The 21,532-nt window shown below is 34.9% G+C and overlaps 1 protein-coding gene across 1 annotated transcript; it reads right to left on the reverse strand.

The window, feature by feature from the left end:
* Positions 1-18,175: 18,175 nt before the first annotated feature.
* On the reverse strand, positions 18,176-21,174 carry LOC118878721 (uncharacterized). Its single transcript, XM_070997518.1, has 7 exons — positions 20,709-21,174; positions 19,939-20,057; positions 19,806-19,877; positions 19,539-19,751; positions 19,135-19,473; positions 18,906-19,065; positions 18,176-18,846 (listed from the first exon to the last, which is right to left on the reverse strand). The coding sequence occupies exons 1-7, from the start codon at positions 20,767-20,769 to the stop codon at positions 18,374-18,376; spliced, it is 1,437 nt and encodes a 478-aa protein (XP_070853619.1). The 5' UTR covers positions 20,770-21,174; the 3' UTR covers positions 18,176-18,373.
* Between the last annotated feature and the right edge of the window lie 358 nt (positions 21,175-21,532).

Genomic DNA, 21,532 nt, shown 5'->3' on the forward strand with positions numbered 1-21,532 from the left:
TCGATGGCTTCGACTGTTTTCACTAACATACCACCTAATCTATAGCGTCACCTATTGCCCCTGGCGTATATAGGCTTGGTGGCGTGTTTGTGAAAGCAATCTTTGCAATCTCGATTGAATTCTTTTAAATTTTGATTAATATTTGGTTATAACTTCTTAATGATTGGTCCGACTTAAAAAACTTTTGGTATGATGATGGGTATTAATAGTATGAACAAAATCTCATTTAAATTGGTACATTTTATTTATAAATTTAGGGCGCTAGGCGGGTTTTAGCGTTATGAGCGTTTGTGGGCGTTAGAGTGGGCGTGGCAACCAAGAATCTGCATGTATGATAGGTATTGATGAGAACATTACATTTCAGTTAAAATTTATTTATTCTAGCATCAAAACTGTAGGAGCCACAGTTTTGGGCGGTTTGTGGGCGTTAGAGTGGGCGTGGCACTCTACTGAAACAAACTTGCGCTGCGTAAGAAGCTCAGGAATCTGCACGCCAAATCTCAATAGCCTAGCTCCCATAGTTTCCGAGATCTCAGCGTTCATCCGGACAGACAGACGGACAGACGGACATGGCTAGATCGACTCGGCTAGTGATCCTGATCAAGAATATATATACTTTATGGGGTCGGAAACGCTTCCTTCTGCCTGTTACATACTTTCCGACGAATCTAGTATAGTATATATGTTTGTATATATATAACTGTATTACAAAATATAATGAAAAAAAATATTTTACCTTTTTTCTGGGAATGGGTGGAGCGGGTTTAAGTGCAAAAGTTCTTCATTTAAGAATTTATAAGTTCACTATCAAGAACTTGTATCTCATTTTGAGCGCTAGAAATTTCTCAGTTTGAGAAAAGGGGATACTCGATTCTAAAATTCAAGCTAAATTATTTCTTAAAATGAGTGCAGTTTGTACTCATATTGAGGAAAAATATTCAAAAAAGAGCACAAACGTACTCAATTTAAGTACAAATTTTTTGAGAAATTGTTACTGAAAGTGAGTATTTTGCACTCAATGTGAGAAATTTTGTTCATGCTGAATTTTTGAGTACAAAAATACTCAATTTGAGTACAAATTACTTGAATAATTCTCTCTGTGTACTAACCTTCATGGAATTTCCTTACGGACTCCATTTCAATATCTTTCAGCAACTTTAATAACAACTTGCCACTTTCACTTTCAATCACTTTAAACTTATTGCAATATATACACAGAGAGGAAAAACCAAGAACATTGCGATTGAATTAAGAACACTAGTTCTAAAAAACCGTGTAAGCACAAATGTTCTTATTTTGATCCGAATGTTCTTAATTCAAGAACGAAATGGTGGGAACTAAAAAAGTGAAATGAGTTGATTTCGTTCCATTTTCAAGTTGATTTTGGTTTTAATTTAAGAACATATTTGGATCAATATGATAACATTTTGATATTAATTTTATCTGAATTTGGGATCAAAAGAAGAACATTTTAGACTTGTAAAAGGAAATAATGAGCTCAAAGCGTTCTTGAAATAAGTTAAATACTAGATTGAATACCCTACCCAGAAAACCGCTAAAATAATAATATTTGGCTTGTTATAGTTTTTTACTTTTATTAAATTGTAATATATATGGGATACGTATTTAATATGTGACTAATTACAGGCTTAAATCTCTTATAATATTAAGGTATATATACCAGCTTATAAATATTTAAATCTAAGGTAATGTTTTTTATTATTTAATAAGTATTTGTGTAAGGGTGCACTAGAGAAAGAAAGAAGAAATTATATTTTTAATAAGAATAGGTGAGTCTTCATTTTCATTTAATATTTCATACGCTCTATAAATGCTATCAAAAATTTTAGTTTCTGATGATCTTGCTTCAAATGGTTTATTAAAGTTCTGGGAGACTCGAACGAAACAACGCAATGACTACATTTATATATTTTAATGCAATGAAGATTGTATTGACTGGACTTTAAGAAATGTATAAGAGAAGATACTGGAGAAGACTTAAAGTCAGAAGAAGATATAATATTATAAAAATAGTTTTGTAAAAATAACCATGCCTGCTTCCAAGCTTGTGGGTTTTCAAGTGCTTGTGACTTTAAAGCACGCGTCTAGACTTTCTATAAAAGTATTAAACTTAACTAATTTTTTATCAAAGTATATATAGAACCCTTTATTAGTTCATCCCTTCCACGATGATAAATGGTTGAATGGTTCGACCCTCCGAGTAGTACTTATTTGTAATTTCGCTTATCTTTTCCTCGTAGTCGTTAAGTGTAGTGAGTCTAAGAACCATGCTCTTCCGCGAGTCCGAAATTGTATTTTTATGTGTTTTCTTGCCACTTTCTGAACCGAGCGTTACATGGCATAACTGTATTCAAAAGTATCGCAAACAAATAATCCTCAGTATCTGAAAACAAAACAAATTAGTTTTAAATAAATAGGTTTTTTAAAAACAATCCAAATAGTTCTTACCTTTGTGTGGGTTTGTTCGAATGTAATCGAGATGCTTTTTATCAAAACCATTGCTTATATTTGATTCAAAATGGGCAAGTGATTTGATTTTAAAACTATCCCAAGCAGCAAGGAGATTTTTACCCTTTAGAGGATATAGTAAATTAAAATCGATTTCAATCTGCAAAAATAAATTGTATTCATTTTTAGAATTTTTTTGTTTCTGTATATATTTACATACATATGAATAAATAAGTGGTTATGTATGTACGTACATAAGTATAAACACCCGTGGAGACGAACTCATTGGACTTTTCCGAATTCTTTGAAAAACACTTGCACTTAATTGCATCCAAATTTCCGTATAAAAGCAAACACTTATACGAACATGAGTACATACCATACATACATACATACGTTTAATTTAACACAAAAAATGAGAGTAAAAGAGCTGATAAAATTGTACTTTATTTTAAAGCGCTAAGTACTTTGGAATTTATACTAACCTTCAAGGAATTTCCTTACGGATTCAATTTCAATATCCTCCAGGAACAACTGCTCGTCACTTTCACTTTCCATCACATTAAACTTTTTGCAATATATGCGGCACAAACAAATCGAAACGCTGATTAAATGTGCCAGCCGAATGGTTCAGAAGAAGAAGAGCAAAGAAGAAGGGTCTAGAGCGTGCTAACTGTTAGCCGAAAGACACTACCGCTTTAAAAAAAAAATCCGCAACACACCATTTAAAGTCGAAATGCAACTCACTTTTCGTTATATTTTTAGTCCTTTCCGTTCTTACTTTAAGAACCTTTTGAGATTATTGGGTTTCTGAGAACAAATCGAATTTGATTTAAGAACCACGTGATAAATGTATAACATTTCGTTCTTGTTTTGAGAAAACAACTTGATTCAATCACAAAGATAACATTTTGAGCTAAAAAAATGCCGTTCTCATTTTAAGAACATTTTTAACTCAGATCAGAACGTCAGAATTCTCTGTGTGTATATATTAAGTAGCTCGAAATAGAAAACTTTTGTTCTTCGACTTTGGGAAAAACCCACTAGCTTGGCGGGAAATCCAAAAAAAGGTAGATTTTAAGGGCTTACAGTTTCTAAAAAAACTTATGCTACAGACACGAGCTATATGTCGCTGAAAATGTAAATTATATTACTAATCACGTTACCTTTACTTAAGTTTTCTTAGTTTTCGTTTTAACCACTTTTTGGCTATTTTCTCAAAATTGGTTCATACGATTTCTATTAAAATTGAATACTATACAGCCCTTGAGATACTCTTTTTTTCATAAAGATGTAAGTTTGAAAGATATTGAGCGATCCGTTAAAGTTCATTATGAATAACATTTTTTGCTCACCATGAAAGTCGGACCGTCAGACATGTGGTGCTTGATTCCACAATAATTTCCATAGGAAAAATTCAGGGGTTGGCACCACGTGAACTTTTTCAGGAGGTTTCAGGCCTTTTTCCATAGGAATTTCCTATGTAAAGCGGTCGCGAACGTTTCAGTACTGAAAATTGTGGACAGCCTTAATAAAAGCGAATTGACTTTGTCCAAAATGGGGATGTGAACCTGCAGCCCTTTTAAAATGTAAATTAAAAATGTACATTTTTCCTATGGACAGGTCCGACTGGGAGACTATGCAACATTCATTTAATGAGAATAAATTATTAAAAGATACTTTTCGAAAATTAGAGGCAACAAATCTTTTTATTAAATAAATTATTAAACAAAAAAATGTTGTATGTTGAATTTCCGATGTCTAACTACACACACATTATTTTAGTTCCTAGATAAATGCTTACTTTACTTAAGCTGCATTAGCGCATACGAGTATGAGTATTACAGCAAAAGTGAATAGAACTACCATTTTATAATTGATGTTTAAAGCAAAAACTTCTGATATCAAACAAAAACACCCTTTAACGTAGTAAGGGGTCGTGACGAATCGAATATATTGAAAACTATACCAACTTTAAATATATTTAAGCAACGCTCTATTACATATGTCATAATGCTATCTATGCAAAGACAGCATAAGGCAAAACTTTGGACTACCAAAATGGTAAATTTAATCTTATTTAAGGTCAATTTTAATTTGCACTGAATCCAAAAAAGCATTAAAGAGCTTACTTCTTTTGTCTGAAATATACTCTCATTTTTGGCCCCTACTAATCCCTAGGATCTCGCACCCGCATCCTTATCTCGATAAGGCTGCGGCAATTAACAGGCCGTATTTTCAATTGGCTATAAAACACAATTAGCATTGAGAGGCGCCGCAGGCTTTGTGTAGGGATTACGAAAGTCACACGTGCTCAAGTCAAAGTCTATGAATCAGAGTCATTACAGATGCGATATGTATCCCCCGGGGATTAGTTGTGTGTTATGCAATTACTCATGTGGTTGGACAACTATGGGAGGAGATATCTACACCTATGCCTCTATATATAGCTGAGTTACCTGCAGTAAGAAAGCACCCAGAGTGCACTTTGGGTCGACTCGCCTATTACTTCTGCTAATGGCGCGCCATTGCAGGTGGGCGGCACTAAAATCCGGGCTAAACACTTAAATTAAACACCCGCCAGCACTTAGGGCAATTCATTTTATTTCGCCTTGTTTTTCGGCCTGTAAAGCAGCAGCAAGCTGCAAATCGTGAAAGTGCAGCACTGTGACATGCAACCCTCAGAACTCCATTTCCCATATTCCATTAGTGGTGTTTTTCCCATTTTCCGACTTGATTGGGTTTCCCTAAATTGCGGTGCAGGATTAAATGGGAGTAAGCCTTTGACTTTGAGTAGAATACGTGCGGATATTTTCAGACTCCGTGAATCCTTTTTTAATATTTTTCAAGGATGCATTTCAATACTCTTTTTATACCCTTGCAGAGGGTATAATGATTTCAGTCAGAAGTTTGAAACGCAGTAAAGGAGACGTTTCCGACCCCACGAGGTATATATACTCTTGATCAGCATCACTAGACAAGGTACACTAAGAAAAAAACCAAGCCCATTGGACAGGTTTTAGTGTTTTGTATATATTTGTTGTGTTGTATATATTTTCACGTTTTAGCCCATTGGCAACCTCATCAAAATTATAAGACACCAATGATTTTTGGCACATTCAATGTTAGATCTTAACTGAGGTTTTTCGTGTTGCTAAATATAAATTTAAAAAGTCTCTACACAGAGAAAATAAAATACCAAAACTGATCATCAATCGGGTATTTTTGCGTATCAATTTTGGTCCCTTATGTTGCCATATCATATTAATATTTTCGATCATATCAAATTGATATTTTCCAACATATTAATATGGTATTTTCCATACCAGATTGATATGCGCACATATCAAATTTTTGACCATATTATGGTGTTTTCAATACCAGTATGGTATTGCCTAGCTCTTATAGTTTCCGAGATCTCAGAGTTCATACGTACAGGCGGACATGGCTTGATCGACTCGGCTAGTGATAATAACCAAGAATACGAGGGTGGTCCAATAAGTACTTAGCCTCTAAGAGAAAAACGAAAGCTTTGGAAAAATGGCGATTTATTTCTCAACATTATCTCCTTTTAGCTCGATACACTTGACCCAGCGATGCTCCAACTTCTTTAACCCGTCTAAAAAATACGTTTTCTCGAGGTCTGCAAAATAGGCCTCTGTGGCGGCGACGACCTCCTCATTCGACGCCAATTTCTGTCCAGCGAGTGACTGTCAAGTTTGGAATCTAAAAGAAGTCACACGGGGCCAAATCTGGAGAATATGATGGATGGGGTAGCAGTTCGTAGCCCAATTCGACCAATTTGGCCTTGGCGAGGGCGGAAGTGTGTGCCGGTGCGTTGTCATGATGGAAGAGCACTTTTTTCTTCGCAAAATGGGGCCGTATTTTCTGCAATTCGGCGGCGATTCGGCCCAATAATTCGGCATAGTACAGCCCTGTGACTGTTTTGCCCTTCTCCAGGTAGTCGATGTAGATCACACCTTGTGAGTCCCAAAAAACGGTGCCCATCACCTTTCCGGCCGATAGGACAGGATAGGACAGTCTTCGCCTTCTTCGGAGCAGGTTCGCCGGGTGAAGTCCACTGTTTCGACTGTTCCTTGGTCTCTGGTATGTACCAGTGGATCCATGTTTCGTCGACGGTCACGAAACGACGCAGAAACTCCTTCGGATTGCGCTTAAGCAGCGTCAAACACGGCTCTGAAGTGGTCTCACGGTTGCGTTTGTTGTCCGGAGTGAGCAAACGCGGCACCCATCGCGCCGACAGCTTTCTCATGTCCAGAATTTCATACAGGATATGACCCACGCGGTCTTTTGACATGCCTACTGTCTCAGCTATCTCGCGTATCTTCAATCGACGGTCTGCCAATACGAGATCGTGGATTTTTGTTACGTTATCCTCCGTGGTAGCCGTTTTCGGAGCACCTGGGCGTGGCTCATCAAAAACCGACGTGCGACCACGTTGAAACTCGTTAAGCCAATTTTTGATTTCGCTGCGCGATTTCCCTTCCAAAAACAAGAATCGAATCACAGACCGATATTGCTCTTTCTCCATTTTTCTAAAATCCGCGGACACGTCCGATTCCACACGCAGTCAAAACAAAACTACTAGACCGATTTGGCTGAATTCGACAGTAGCCGTCTACGAGAATGTACTACACGATAGTAAATTTCTCTTGCGATAGTGACGCCATGGGGCGGTGAGGCTAAGTACTTATCGGCTGCCCTCGTATATACTTTATGGGGACGTAAACGCTTCCTTGTGCTTATTACTTTTCGACGAATCTAGTATACAATTTTACACTAACGGGTATAATAAACAACATAAGTGTTTCACTTTTGTATAAAAAATTGTCGTCGAATGTTAGAGTGACCGCGGCGATTCAGTCGAAAAATTTCTTTAACACCATACTAAATACCGTAAGTACACAAAAAAGAAGATGGCACAGTCATCCTTTTTTTCGAAGGCTTTTCGATGTTATATTTGATATGAAAAACTTATGAATTAATACAAATTGTTTATCGATGTTGATATGAATCCGTATCATATTCATATGAATTCGTATCAATTTAATACAGTGGTCGGCAGCGGCCTATCTAGTGAGCATAGGGAAGTGTTCTGCCCATCCTCTGCTCGCTCACGTATAACGTACATGTTCGTGTGACTTCGGCATGGGTCTTCGGGTCATTTTTTCTCAACTTCGGCGCGCTTTTTTGTTGCTGTGGCAGAGGATCTCAGTGCAAAGCAGAGAAACGTCTCGCTACAGCACGCCGCGCGCAAACTTCGTGTTTGTTACACTCACACTAATGCAAGGCAAACTTGTGATGATATGTGTGTGCCGACCACTGATTTAATATAAAAGAAGTTATATGTGAAAATGGAGGAGACAATATAAAACGGATATTGTTCCCTTGTTTTTCTGTGTATTGGGAGAAATGAACTAGAAATGTCCTTCAAAGCTTCGGTCCTTATATACATAGTAGAATATTTCTCTCTATTATTAAAAAAGTATTTATAATAATCAAAATAAAAATTATCTAAGCTTACACAAAGGGATCATTATGAAAAACTCATTTTACTTCTCCGGAGATTAAACTCACGACCGCAAGCTTAAAAAGGAATTACACTAACCGCTAGCCATCAAGCCTTCTAAGACGAAAGGACAAAAGCGGGCACATGACGTTCACCAGAAAGGTAGTGAAAATAAAAATATTTGCTTTTCGTTTGGTGGGCTCAAACTCCGCTCTGTACTTACCTACGGAAATATTTCAAATTCAAAGTCGCAACCTCTTTACCCGCTAGGCCACGGTGTAGTCTGAAATTTATTTAACTTAACTTAACTTAACTTTTTTTTTAATTTAAGAACTTTTAAGAAATGTTTTTCATATTTTTAAAACAAAATATAATAAAAAAACGTTCTTAAATTTAGAATTTTGTTAAATTTAATAAGACTATTAATGAAATTTAGACTATGTTTTTTCCTCAATGTACGATAAAATTAAATCCAAGGAAAGTAGTCCCTACAGAAACATATTTTTTCAACCACGCCGTAAATAGATTTTTGAATTTAACTTAACAAAAAAGAAGCTTTCCCAAGGAACCTGCAAAGAACTACTTTAAACAAGAAAGGAAGTTAATTTTGACAAGCTTTGTTTGTCTACCCTTGCAGTTATAAGAAACAGTCAATGTTAGTCACACCATGTTACATTTTTAAGGATTGTTGCTAGCTTCAGTAATATTTGTGTAAAATTAAATTCGTAATGCTGAAAAGTTAAAATATTCTACATCCCAGAGTAAAAGAAAATACGATCAAAATCAACAAAGCAAATTTTTTTAAATAATAATTGTTTCATTATTTGTCTGACCGATTTTTATTAAATTAAATTCGAAATTCCTTAAAATACAAAAAATTTTGTTCTTAATAGTATAAGATAATATGTCAAAAAAAGCCGAAGCTATAATTTGTTTCATATTATTTTCCCACCAATTTTCCGATCGTTCTTATGGTAGCTATATGATATAGTCGTCCGATTTTGATCAAATTGAATTCAAAATTCAAAAATAATTAAAATATGTTATTTCCAAGCGTAGGAGGTTATATGTTTAAAAACACAAAAGATATCATTTTTTAAAGTTCTTTCCGATTATTCCTAATTCCGACTTATATACTACCTGCAAAAGAAGGAAGACTTTTGGAAAAGTTTCAGCCCAATAGCCTTAAAACTGAGAGACTAGCTTGCGCAGAAACGGACGGACAGACGGACATGGCTAGATCGACTCGTCTAGTGATGCTGATCAAGTATATATATACTGCGTTGCAAACTTCTGACTGAAATCAGAATACCCTCTGCAAGGGTATACAAATATTCTGTTAAATGTTTATCAAACAGAAACACCTCTTAACGAAGTAAGAAACTAGTGACGATCGCACCTTCATCATAAAAACGTTCAGATATCAACTTTTGCGACGAAAATATGTTTTACGATCTACTAAATAAATACACAATCTAAATTTTTTCTTATTTGGCACACCGTAATGTAATATGCGAAATTAGCTGTACGATTTTGATAGAGCGTGCCGAATGAGAAAAAATTAGAAAGTGTATTTACAAAAGTTGATATCAGAACTTTTGTATGTTCATCGTCACTAGTTTTTTACCTCGTTAAGATGTGATTTTGTTTGATTACATTTTCCTCGCAAAAGTTGATATTAGATGCAATATGATATTATATGATATAATTAGTCCAGTTCAATTCCATGACCAGAAGTCGTCCCCATTTAGCTTTGTTCACATGCTTTCAAATATTTTCTATTTTAGCAAGAGGAATGAATATATTTTAGAACAAATTTTAGTTATCGAGAATATTGCTTCCGCTAGCGCACCAAATGACGTTGGTTGTCTCTGTGACGTCGATGTGGCGAATATTGCGTAAAGATCTTGCCCTACTTCCTTACAAGATCAAATTTACACCAGAACTGAAAGCGTTTTACCACCAGAATCTTGGTATGTTCGTGAATTAAGCTGAGCAACAACTTGAAAATGATCTGGATTTTCATGGAAAAATCGCATCGTCAATAAGCAAAAAATTGGTCATGCAGCAATCCACAAGTACTTCATGAGTCACCATTGCATCCCGAAAAAATTACGGAAATTACGGAAAAAAATCATCGAGTGTCAATTTGATAGGTGTGGCTGAAAATGAAACTACACCTAGGATCAAATCTTTGGGATCAGTTTGATCCTAAGTGAGTGTCAAAAGTATACTACATTGTATTAAAAATCTTTTTTGATCCTAATTAGTGTCATTTTGACCAAATCCAGGGTCTCGTCGATACCAATAATTGTATTTCAATTTTCGAAATCCTAACTGCGCCTATCGTGCAAGCAAGCGCAGTTAAATATAATTCATCATGACATCCTTCGTCCAAATTGGTTTGGACGTTGTCGTCCATAATGAACTTAAATGAAAAAAAAAATCAAATTGCATTCAAAAATGTCAAGCGATGTCGCACATCGCAGTATTGAATAGATACACATTCCTCCGTAAATACATATTTATGTATGTAACCGCCAACTACATTCTTGTGAATTCTTGAAAACTGCGCTCTAAATATACATCCAAATGTATATACATGTGCTGTTTCTGAGAATTGCATTAAACCATTAATATGTATATTAATTCCAATAAGATTAGTTTAAACTTAGCATACACAGAGAAAATTATGACGTTCTGAAATTGAGAATTTGTATTCTCATTTTGAGGATGTACTCAATTTAAGTACAAAATTTGTGGAAAAAGCTCATGTTGAGAAAAGTTGCACTCATTTTAAGAAAAATAACTTGAATTGATCACAAAATTCTAAGTTTGAGGCATTTTTTTCTTCTTCTTCAATTTCAAACTTGAGAATTAATATTCTCATTATGAGTAATCGATAAACTCAAAAATGAGTTGATAATTCTCATAATTGGTTCTAGAGAGTTCCGTTCTGCGAACGAGACGAGAGATGAGCGGCCTTTAGTTCGTTGCGTATATGGTTGTCTCTTTCTCACTAATGCACAGAGAAAATTATGACGTTCTGAAATTGAGAATTTGTATTATCATTTTGAGGATGTACTCAATTTAAGTACAAAATTTGTAGAAAAAGCTCAAGTTGAGAAAAGTTGCACTCATTTTAAGAAAAATAACTTGAATTGATCACAAAATTCTAAGTTTGAGGAAATGTGTTCTTCATTTTCCATCTTGAGAATTAATATTCTGAATATGAGTAACCGATATACTCAAAAATGAGTTGCGAATTCTCATAATGGGTTCTAGAGAATTCCGTTCTGCGAACGAGACGAGAGATGAGCAGTCTGTAGTTCGTTGCGTATATGGTTGTCTCTTTCTCACTAATGGGTGTGTAAAGTGTTACGCGCCGCATTTGTGTGACTGTCATTTGCCGTGTGATTTAGCAAAGTGAAGACGTGCGCGTAACACAAAGTTAAAAAACTTTTGTAGTGAACTGGACATTCGTGCCACCCTTCCGTACCTCGAGGGTAAGTTCTTTAATTTTAACTGTATTAATAATGTGCTTAATAATGATACAATAAACAAACACTGCAAAAATATTGCCAAAGCGTGTACATCAATATGTATGTATGTGTGATTGTAAGTGGCGTGCAGCACGTGTCTAGTTTTGTTAGTTTTTTATGTATAATGTACATACATACATACATGCATTTTAAATGTACATTTAATAACATTCTAATTTTATTGTTTCATATTTATATATGCATATATATTTACAATATTTGCTAACAATAACGTTTTCTTTTCAACCTCTTTGCTTTTCGCTAGACCAGACATCTAAGGGAATAATATCACAACATGGAACATAAACTTAAATAAAAAATAATATGTTTGTATATATATAACTGTATTACAAAATATAATGAAAAAAAATATTTTACCTTTTTTCTGGGAATGGGTGGAGCGGGTTTAAGTGCAAAAGTTCTTCATTTAAGAATTTCTAAGTTCACTATCAAGAACTTGTTTCTCATTTTGAGCGCTAGAAATTTCTCAGTTTGAGAAAAGGGGATACTCGATTCTAAAATTCAAGCAAAATTATTTCTTAAAATGAGTGCAGTTTGTACTCATATTGAGGAAAAATGTTCAAAAAAGAGCACAAACGTACTCAGTTTAAGTACAAATTTTTTGAGAAATTTGTACTGAAAGTGAGTATTTTGCACTCAATGTGAGAATTTTTGGTCATGCTGAATTTTTGAGTACAAAAATACTCAATTTGAGTGCAAATTACTTAAATAATTCTCTCTGTGTGGGTGTGTAAAGTGGTACGCGCCGCATTTGTGTGACTGTCATTTGCCGTGTGATTTAGCAAAGTGAAGACGTGCGCGTAACACAAAGTTAAAAAACTTTTGTAGTGAACTGGACATTCGTGCCACCCTTCCGTACCTCGAGGGTAAGTTCTTTAATTATACCCGTTACTCGTAGAGTAAAAGGGTATACTAGATTCGTCGGAAAGTATGTAACAGGCAGAAGGAAGCGTTTCCGACCCCATAAAGTATATATATTCTTGATCAGGATCACTAGCCGAGTCGATCTAGCCATGTCCGTCTGTCCGTCTGTCCGTCTGACCGTCTGTCCGTCTGTCCGTCTGTCTGTCCGGATGAACGCTGAGATCTCGGAAACTATGAGAGCTAGTCTATTAAAATTTGGCGTACAGATTCCTGAGCTTCTTACGCAGCGCAAGTTTGTTTCAGTAGACTGCCACGCCCACTCTAACGCCCACAAACCGCCCAAAACTGTAACTGCTAGACAAAAAATATTAACTGAAATGTATTGTTCTCATCAATACCTATCGATTGACCTAAAAAAAAGTTTGCCACGCCCACTTAAACGCCCACAAACCGCGAAAACCTGTGACGCCCACAATTTGCATGCTAGATAAAAAATTTTAACTGAAATGTATTGGTGTCGTCAATACGTATCGACTGATCCAAAAATAAATTTGCCACACCCACTCTAACGCCCATAACGCTTAAATCTGTCTACCGCCGGTAGGTGGCGCATTTTAATTTCGCTTTGCTGCTTGCATATCTCCATTTCCCTTTGAGTAACGGGTATCTGATAGTAGAGGTACTCGACTATAGCGTTCTTCCTTGTTTTAACTGTATTTATAATGTGCTTAATTATGATACAATAAACAAACACTGCAAAAATATTGCCAAAGCGTGTACATCAATATGTATGTATGTGTGATTGTAAGTGGCGTGAAGCACGTGTCTAGTTTTGTTAGTTTTTTATGTGTAATGTACATACATACATACATGCATTTTAAATGTACATTTAATAACATTCTAATTTAATTGTTTCATATTTATATATGCATATATATTTACAATATTTGCTAACAATAACGTTTTCTTTTCAGCCTCTTTGCTTTTCGCTAGACCAGACAGCTAAGGGAATAATATCATAACCCATAACATGGAACATAAACTTAAATAAAAAACAAGGAAGAACGCTATAGTCGAGTACCTCGACTATCAGATACCCGTAACTCAGCTAAATAGAGATATGCAAGTAGCAAAGCGAGATGTAAATGCGCCACCTACCGGCGGTATACAGATTTAAGCGTTATGGGCGTTAGAGTGGGCGTGGGCCAATACATTTCAGCTAAAATTTTTTATCTAGCATAAAAATTGTGGGCGTCACAGGTTTTCGCGGTTTGTGTGCGTTAGAGTGGGCGTGGCATATTCGCGTAACAAACTTGCGCTGCGTATAGGGCTACGGAATCTAAATCTGAAATCCCAATTCTCTATCTTTGATAGTTTCCGAGATATCCACGTTCATATTAACGATTTTTTGAAGTTTGTGGGCGGTTTATGGGCGTTAGGGTGGGCGTGGCAATTTTTTTTTTGGGTCAATCGATAGGTATTGATGAGAACATTACATTTCAGTTAAAATTTATTTATTCTAGCATCAAAACTGTAGGAGCCACAGTTTTGGGCGGTTTGTGGGCGTTAGAGTGGGCGTGGCACTCTACTGAAACAAACTTGCGCTGCGTAAGAAGCTCAGGAATCTGCACGCCAAATCTCAATAGCCTAGCTCCCATAGTTTCCGAGATCTCAGCGTTCATCCGGACAGACAGACGGACAGACGGACACGGCTAGATCGACTCGGCTAGTGATCCTGATCAAGAATATATATACTTTATGGGGTCGGAAACGCTTCCTTCTGCCTGTTACATACTTTCCGACGAATCTAGTATACCCTTTTACTCTACGAGTAACGGGTATAAAAATCAAGAAAAATTCGCCATTAGTTAAAGAAAAAAATGCGATTCTTCCTCTTCTTCATTACAATTATGGCGAATTCCTTAAATTGTAGGCATTTTTTCTATAATCAAGAAAATATTACTTAATTCAATGGCGTTTTGAAAGCACGGGCGATTTTCTAATATTTATGGTGATTTTTTTTTTGAGTGTAGTTTCCGAGATCTCAGCGTTCATCCGGACAGACGGACATGGCTAGATCGACTCGGCTAGTGATCCTGATCAAGAATATATATACTTTATGGGGTCGGAAACGCTGCCTTCTGCCTGTTACATACTTTCCGACGAATCTAGTATACCCTTTTACTCTACGAGTAACGGGTATAATAATATATTTGTATATATATAACTGTATTACAAAATATAATGAAAAAGAATATTTTACCTTTTTTCTGGGAATGCGTGGAGCGGGCTTACGTGCAAAAGTTCTTCATTTAAGAATTTATAAGTTCACTATCAAGAACTTGTTTCTCATTTTGAGCGCTAGAAATTTCTCAGTTTGAGAAAAGGGGATACTCGATTCTAAAATTCAAGCTAAATTATTTCTTAAAATGAGTGCCGTTTGTACTCATATTGAGGAAAAATGTTCAAAAAAGAGCACAAACGTACTCAATTTAAGTACATATTTTTTGAGAAATTTTTACTGAAAGTGAGTATTTTGCACTCAATGTGAGAAATTTTGTTCATGCTGAATTTTTGAGTACAAAAATACTCAATTTGAGTACAAATTACTTGAATAATTCTCTCTGTGCGGTTTTTAAGAACGAATGTTCTCAATTCAAGAACAATGTTCTCAATTCAAGAATAATGTGATCAATTCAAGAACAATGTTCTTAGATAGTTTTCTCTGTGTAGAATAAAAATTTTAACTGAAATGTATTGTCCTCATCAATACCTATTGATTAACCCAGAAAAAGTTTGCCACGCCCACTTTAACGCCCACAAACCGCCCACAAACTTCAAAAAATCGTAAATATGAACGCGGATATCTCATAAACTGTAGAGGATAAAGAATGTAGATTTCAGATTTAGATTCCGTAGCTTTGTACGCAGTGCAAGTTTGTTACGCAAAGATGTCACGCCCACATTAACGCCCACAAACCGCCCAAAGCTGCACAGAGAGAATTATTTAAGTAATTTGCACTCAAATTGAGTATTTTTGTACTCAAAAATTCAGCATGAACAAAAATTCTCACATTGAGTGCAAAATACTCACTTTCAGTACAAATTTCTCAAAAAATTTGTACTAAAATTGAGTACATTTGTGCTCTTTTTTGAAAATTTTTCCTCAATATGAGTACAAACTGCATTCATTTTAAGAAAAAATTTGGCTTGAATTTTAGAAATGAGTATCTCCTTTTCTCATACTGAGAAATTCCAAGTGCTCAAATTGAGAAACAAGTTCTTGACAGTAAACTTCTAAATTCTCAAATGAAGAACTTTTGTACTTCAACCCATTCCCAGAAAAAAGGGTAAAATATAATTTTTTTTTAAATTTTATTTTATAAAGCACTTATTCATAAAATTCCTTATATTATATACTCCATATATATTCCTTAACTTTTATAGAGGTTAATACAAAATTTTAAATATATTTCATTCTTATATAAGTATTTCCGTCATTTAATGTGTACGGATGTAAGGGCGGGCTTATAAATTGCGATATGTTTTTTACATAAATCTTACTCGTTATGTTGCCTATTTCATATGCCCTTAAATGGCTCACAAATTTCTTAATTTCAATTTCATAGCAAATTAGGTACACAATGTTACTATAGGTTATTATATCAATTATTTTATAAAAATTCATATTTAATGTTTTAATTGCTAAGTAATAGTTTCGCTTATATTTAGTTCCCTTAAAATTAACAAATTTTGCTAAAATTACATCGCTAGCGTTAATATTTGGCATTTCACATATTTGTTTAAAGTATGGTAAAGTAGTTAAATTGAAATGAACAACCTCATCAAAGAGAGTATAAGCAGGTTCAACAATATCTTTGTGACTTAAAATAAATTTGGAAAACTTCAATCCAGACTTAATAGACAAGGACTTGGCGGGGTTTACTCTGGACGTTATGCTATTAAAATATTGTTTGGCTTCTCTGTGCTTTGCCTCAAACCTCATGCACCATAACTGCTTAAGAGGTCCGCAGTTTTTAATTGCTGTTGAGTAATGGAGAAGAAAATGATGTTTGGGCTTTAAAGGCCCGAAAAGCTCCAGGTAATTTCGATGGTGCAAGCAAACAAGCTTTTGCAGCTCCCTTATATTCTCTTCAATAATAACAGGCTTTAATAGCAAATCAAGAATATCTAGCAATGTTAGTAACAGCTCCCAACTCCTGTTCCCTTCTGGTATTAAGTCACCAATTTGTAATGTTAGGAAATGCACTAGAGAAAACATTTGAGTTGCATTCATCCCCAAATGAAAATTCTTCAGTTTTTCGAGCTCGATGCTTTTCGACTTATTCCCTATCTCAGTCTCTCCATATTGAAAAAGATTTTTCCTACAATTTAATTCATCTATAGTTATAAATTTATCTTTTATTAAAGCGCCTAATATGTTGCATATATCGTATATGCACACTCCCTCAAACACATCATGCATTATATCAAAACAAATGTTTTCTACAACATGAAATGATGTTAGATCATTAAAAATGCAAACGCTCTTTACACCAGTTTCTTGAAAATTATTTAAACTTAGGTGTTCAGCATAATTCATTTTGTTTCTTAAATGGGATTCTGACTGTTCAGTATCCAGTTTCATTTCTGCTTTTGGTTTTGTACATGCTCTGCAATACATTTTGGAATTAAATGACTGCACGAAGCCATTAATTCCATTAACTGCCAAATTATCTCCAACTATCAGTCCCAAAACAAAGTGAACTGTTACTTCTCCACTGTCAGTTCTTAGCTGTATACCATTTTCTAAAATTTTAAGTTCTTCTACAAGATGATAAAACGATTTTTCATTCCCGCACTTTTTAATGGCGGCTGAAGATATAAATGCGATCTGAAAGATAAAATTCACTTTCGATCGGAGGTGTGAAGGAAAAGTAGGAAATGATATGTAACAACCACATAGTGGAAACGTTCGACCGCCAAGAGGATTGTTAATTTCGAAGTCATCAAAATATAAAATGTATGGTATTACTATCTTATTCAAAAAGCGTTTTACTATATTTTTAAAAATGTTCCCATTGATAAAACTTTTCATGGTGCATTCATGCGAAATATTTTCAATTTTTTGTAAGGAATATTTCAAAAGTTGGGGAATTTCAAAAATTTTTTGAAATATAAATACCAGTGGCATTATATAAATATGATCTGTCTGAATTCCTAAAGTAGGATTGCCTTGCAAAACTATTTCTGATACTCGTTCATCAATTTTAAAGGTTTTTGCATCTCTGAACAAATTAAGTTTTCTTAAAGTTGCAGGCAATTTAAACTCAGATCGAATATCCTGAAAAGGATGTTTACAAAAACAGATCAAATTTTGAAGTTCTTCATTATTAGGGCTTTCACCTAACTGGGCTTCTAAGACCTGCCCTATTGAAACTAAAATGGTTGAAATCATATTTTGTAATTTAGATACTTGTTTTCGGGGCATCGAGTTTAAGTCAGACATTTCTATTGATAGCAAAAGGGCTTTGGTTTTTAAATCATCCAAATTATTAAGGGAAGCTGGAGAACTAATGTTGCTAACAATATCATCATATTCGCCCGATTCCAAGCAAGAAATAATTTCATTGTCGACTTCAACAACATTTTCAAAAGAAATCAACTCAGAAGAAATGGAAGCCGGTTCAATCACAGTTGGTTGCTGTTCAATAATGTTTACCTTATGACATCTATCTAAATGCATTCCAAAGGTATAGAGGTTTGTAAAAATTTGATGACAGTTATTCTGCTCACAACGAACTGAAGCGGTTTTTTTTAAGCAATGCACTTTTCGGAAATGGCTTACCAAATCTCGAGGAGTATCGAAAGAATTGGAACATTTAAAGCAAACAAACATTTTGGCTTTATTTGGATAAATCGAAATAGGTTGTAATAACAATACAGATTAAGATGATTTTAAAAAGTTCAGTAGCAAAGCCAGAGATGAGGATTTTGAATCATAGATTGTGTCAAGGCTAAAAAAAAATTTTTGCACGAGCAACCAAGCTTGCTGTGAAGGCTTTGGGTATTCAAGACCCAGTACTTGGAAAAGTTTGAAGCACATATCAAAACTTTCTAGGAATGAAGAAAACTTTACCAATCGTTTGTCAAAATAAACATAATATGATTTTATGTCCGAATCCTCCAATCCTTCCACTATTATAAGTGGCTGCAACTTCATTCCTGCGTTGTAGTATTTGCTTATCATCGTATTGATTTTAGTCTGGTAGTTGTTCAGATTGGTCAATTTGAGGACCATGCTCTCCTGACAATCCGAAATTGTTGCCTTCCTGTTTTTTTTCCCCATATGATCCGAAAAACGACAAGTCGTTGGAAGGACAGCATTGAGAAGAATTGTGTAAAGATAATCCTTCGTATCTGAAAAACGTTATTTACTTGAATACAAATATTTCAAAACCATTTCAAAAATGCTTTACCAATGTGGGAAGTCTCGCCAATTTGAGTTAGCAGCTTCTTGCAGTACTCATTTGTTATGTTTTCCATATAATAACCGAAAATCTTTGATTTAAAGGTATCCCATTGAGAAAAAAGCAAGTTTTGCTTGTTTGGGTATAGCAAACTGAAATCGATGTTAATCTAAAAGTAAGAAATTTAAAATTGAAACTTTGTTAAGATATGTAAAATAATAATTTAATTTAAACGTACCAGATCGGTTACTCTAGCGTGGCTAAATTTTGTCCACTGCTGAAAGAATGTTACACTGTCCATTTCCTTAGACTCCCGCTGACGAAGAGGAAAAGTATCCTTCCAGTTGGCACAGACTAAATCCCAATCTGAGCAGTCTCTATTTAGCAATGCTTTCTTTGCTGCCGCCTCGCATTCGTCGATTTCAAAAACTTGTGAATTTGCTTGAATAGAAGAATTCTCGTCCATCGTAGGTAACCTAACCTTTTTAGATACCTTTCGGCTACGCATATTTTTATATCGCGAATATAGTTTTCCGGACGCGTTGTTACGAGGTCCTCGTGCAATAAAGTAAAAGTCCTATACAAAATAATTAAGAAAATCTTTGTATTTTCCGGATTTGAATGTATGTCTTTTTTCCTTACCATTATATCGTTTTCAGATGGGAATAAGGTACATATTTCCTCTACCAACGATGAAAAATCTGTTGTTTTGATGGTAATACCTCTGGCTTGAACATCGTCCACTATAATACTTATTAAATTTTTCCGTTCATCGTTGGACAGTACTTTGTGCTCCACGAAATACGTTAATATGTTTTTCCCCTTAGCGCTCTGCTCTAGTATCGAACGAAGAGGCTGAAATAGAAATAATCGTTGTTGGCAATTCATTTCATAGTAATAAGCTCTTACCTGTTTCAGAACAAAGTTTGCAGCTTTGGCTTTTTCAGCTACTGCAGCCAAAGTGTTTTGGCCTGACTTGTGCTAAAAGTTTTTTAAAATATTTATTATAATACCCCAGGAGTTATGTTTTTAAAATGGTTACCATTTGTTGCCACTCTCTTATTTTTTGGCATGCCTCCATTTTAATTTCACTATAATGAAATAGATCACTTAGCTCATCTTCCTCCATTAACTTTAACGAGTGGACTGTCACATTGGCTTCTGATATATAATATACATAAAAAAATGTATAAAAAAACAAACATTCATACAAATAATAGTTAGCTTATAAAAATAATATTATAAAGTTAATAAATGTACATTTGTTAGAAATTCTATAGAAATAGCTAAAACATTTAACATGTGCTCCTTTACCCAACAATAACATACGCTGCAAAAATGTTGCCTAAGCAAGAACATACATCAATATGTACGAATGTATGTGTGACTGTAATTGAAGCACGTGCTTCATGCAAATTATAGTCACACATAAATTCGTACATGTTGATGTACATGCATGTACATCATGCTTAGGCAACATATTTGCAGCGTATGTTATTGTTGGGTAAAGGAGCACGTGTTAATGTTTTAGCTATTTCAATGGACATATGTACATATATGTATATACATACATATGCATGTAATTATAAAGTTGTAGTTGTTTTTTTAATGCACTTTATTTTAGATTCACATTATTGCTTAACATACACCACTTTTATGTACATATGTACATACGTATATTATATTATATTATTATACATATATTCTATTGCACCTAACCATGCAACTATGTATATACGTATGTACATATGTACTCTTGCACGTTTTTTCCATGATGCACTTTACAAAAACAAATTAGATTAAAAAACTTACCCTCAGGGTACGGAAGGGCCGATAGAAGGTCCAACTCATCAAACAAATCTTTCAACGACATCGCGCACGTCTAATCCTTGGAAAATCTCACTAAAAGTGACCGACAAACAAATGCGGCGCGTGCCACTTAACGCGTGGTGCATTTAGAAACCGTGAGAGAGAGAGACAACCATATACGCAACGAACTAAAGGCCGCTCATCTCTCGTCTCGTTCGCAGAACGGAACTCTCTAGAACCAATTATGAGAATTATCAACTCATTTTTGAGTTTATCGATTACTCATAATGAGAATATTAATTCTCAAGTTTGAAATTGAAGAACACATTTCCTCAAACTTAGAATTTTGTGATCAATTCAAGTTATTTTTCTTAAAATGAGTGCAACTTTTCTCAACATGAGCTTTTTCCACAAATTTTGTACTTAAATTGAGTACATCCTCAAAATGAGAATACAAATTCTCAATTTCAGAACGTCATAATTTTCTCTGTGTGGGGCTCCCACAGTTTTGATGCTGGATAAAAAATGTTAACTGGGCAACAGAGTGGGCGTGGCAACCTTTTTATTTATTTATATAGGTTAGGTTAGGTTACGTTAGGGCGGTTGTCTGACTATAGTCCGACACACTTATACCTCAATGGGTCCATTGTGATACCGCATGGTCTCGTTTTTTTCCTTCTCTAGGGTCCCGTTTCTAGTAGTTTCAGCCTGTGTTAAGCTGATTAGCATGTCTTCCACCCGAAAGATTTAATAAAGGTACTTATGTTTTTGAGATTAATCTCCTATATTTCGGTAAGATCGTCGATGAAGGGGCTTCCTAAGTGTTT

The sequence above is a fragment of the Drosophila suzukii genome, chromosome X, assembly GCF_043229965.1.
Source record: "Drosophila suzukii chromosome X, CBGP_Dsuzu_IsoJpt1.0, whole genome shotgun sequence".
NCBI classification, from domain to species: Eukaryota; Metazoa; Arthropoda; class Insecta; order Diptera; family Drosophilidae; genus Drosophila; species Drosophila suzukii.